This window comes from Volvox carteri, assembly GCF_000143455.1.
Source record: "Volvox carteri f. nagariensis unplaced genomic scaffold VOLCAscaffold_47, whole genome shotgun sequence".
In the NCBI taxonomy this organism is placed as follows: domain Eukaryota; kingdom Viridiplantae; phylum Chlorophyta; class Chlorophyceae; order Chlamydomonadales; family Volvocaceae; genus Volvox; species Volvox carteri.
Window position 1 is genome coordinate 630313 of NW_003307590.1, and position 1323 is coordinate 631635.

The following is a 1323-nucleotide window of genomic DNA, read 5'->3' on the forward strand; positions in this document are numbered from 1 at the left end:
TTCCGTTTTGAGGCTCACCCTGTTGACCTGCTGCTGGTCAAGAAGGTCTCTCTCCCTGAAGCCCATATCGTAGAGGGTGCTGAATGTCCATGGTAGCCTTGGCTGATCCTGGACTGTTAAAAGCCGGCTTGAAATCCGACTTCCATTTGTCATATGCTGTGTAGAACAGCTGGAACGGCCTACAGCCGATTTCAAAGCCTATTTTTGCAGCCATATCCCGAACTTCCACTGGAATGCCTTGAAGGCCAGGAAGGTCACCTGGACTAGGTTCAGGAACGTTCTGAATAGCCTCCTTCGATAATGCGAAAGGAATGGGTAGCAAAGAATGAGGGATTCGTGCTTGACAAGTAAAGCAAGCAAGTTCATCAGGATAATAGGCGGCGCAAAAGGTCACAGCTTTACCATGCGCTCATGTGCTGTTTCCAATTCACAGTATTCCTCGGACTCTTCAGTGGTATCAGATCCTGTAATGGCTGTGACCTCTCTCCTACTTTGCTGTAATGTAGGGCGGACAAGATCGACCGCCGGCTGCACTGCTTGGTCGATCCTTCTACGAAGTCGGCGGGATTTCAATCACCAGTGCTTGTTATTTTGTTGGGCTGGGGAGGTGAATGCAAAAGACCAAGCTCTGCTAACTTAGCTTCGTTTCTGGCTATGCATGTAGCACGCTCTTCCTCAAGGTCCATCGATGATCGTAATGATATCGCAATATTGCCTATATGAATGACGAATGTAAGCAGGATGTACTCATTCTGGACCGATGTATGAAGATGAGTACGGCGTGATTGCAAGCGACATGTACCAATGAGGCAAACCGTTCATGGATTTCGAAGGTGTAATTTATTACAGAAAAGGTTGCCGCATTTGCACGACTTAGGCATTTTGTGAATGTGGATGGGTTCTGCAGGCCAAGACCTAAGCCCACCTGGAGTGCCTATGCCCCGGAGTGGAAGTTGGCTAACGAATTACGGCGAGGCCAGGAACACCAATTGAGTTAATTATTGCTTGTCTTGGTAGCTTAAATTCTTCGCAAAGAGCACATACTTTGGTAGATGGTAACTGCGACTGCCGGACAGAGGTCACACATTTTCATAAAGCCAAACGAACGGGCTACAGAGACTTCATACCTAAATCAAAGTTATTGCTTTAACTAGTATAGCAAACAGCTTAACGCGCGGGCACCTCCGACTTGGACATGGCCGATGATGAAGACAGGACTTCTCGCTTTGTACCCATCCAAAAGCACCGAAAAGCATAGGATTGTTTTGTAATATAGGGTAGGCAAGGCATTGCGTGGTCGACTTAAAGGGAGCGCATGTTGCC

The 1323-nt window shown here is 47.6% G+C and overlaps 1 protein-coding gene across 1 annotated transcript in view; it reads right to left on the minus strand.

Moving 5' to 3' along the window:
- VOLCADRAFT_106608 (uncharacterized protein) overlaps window positions 1–720 on the minus strand; it is a gene marked incomplete at its 3' end in the record, with an annotated part of 1214 nt that extends 494 nt beyond the window's left edge. Inside the window, exon 1 of the mRNA XM_002954957.1 lies at window positions 19–720. Within this exon, the coding sequence (XP_002955003.1) occupies window positions 19–153 (135 nt within the window). The 5' untranslated portion in view covers window positions 154–720. The remainder of the gene's footprint in view (window positions 1–18) is intronic.
- Between the last annotated feature and the right edge of the window lie 603 nt (window positions 721–1323).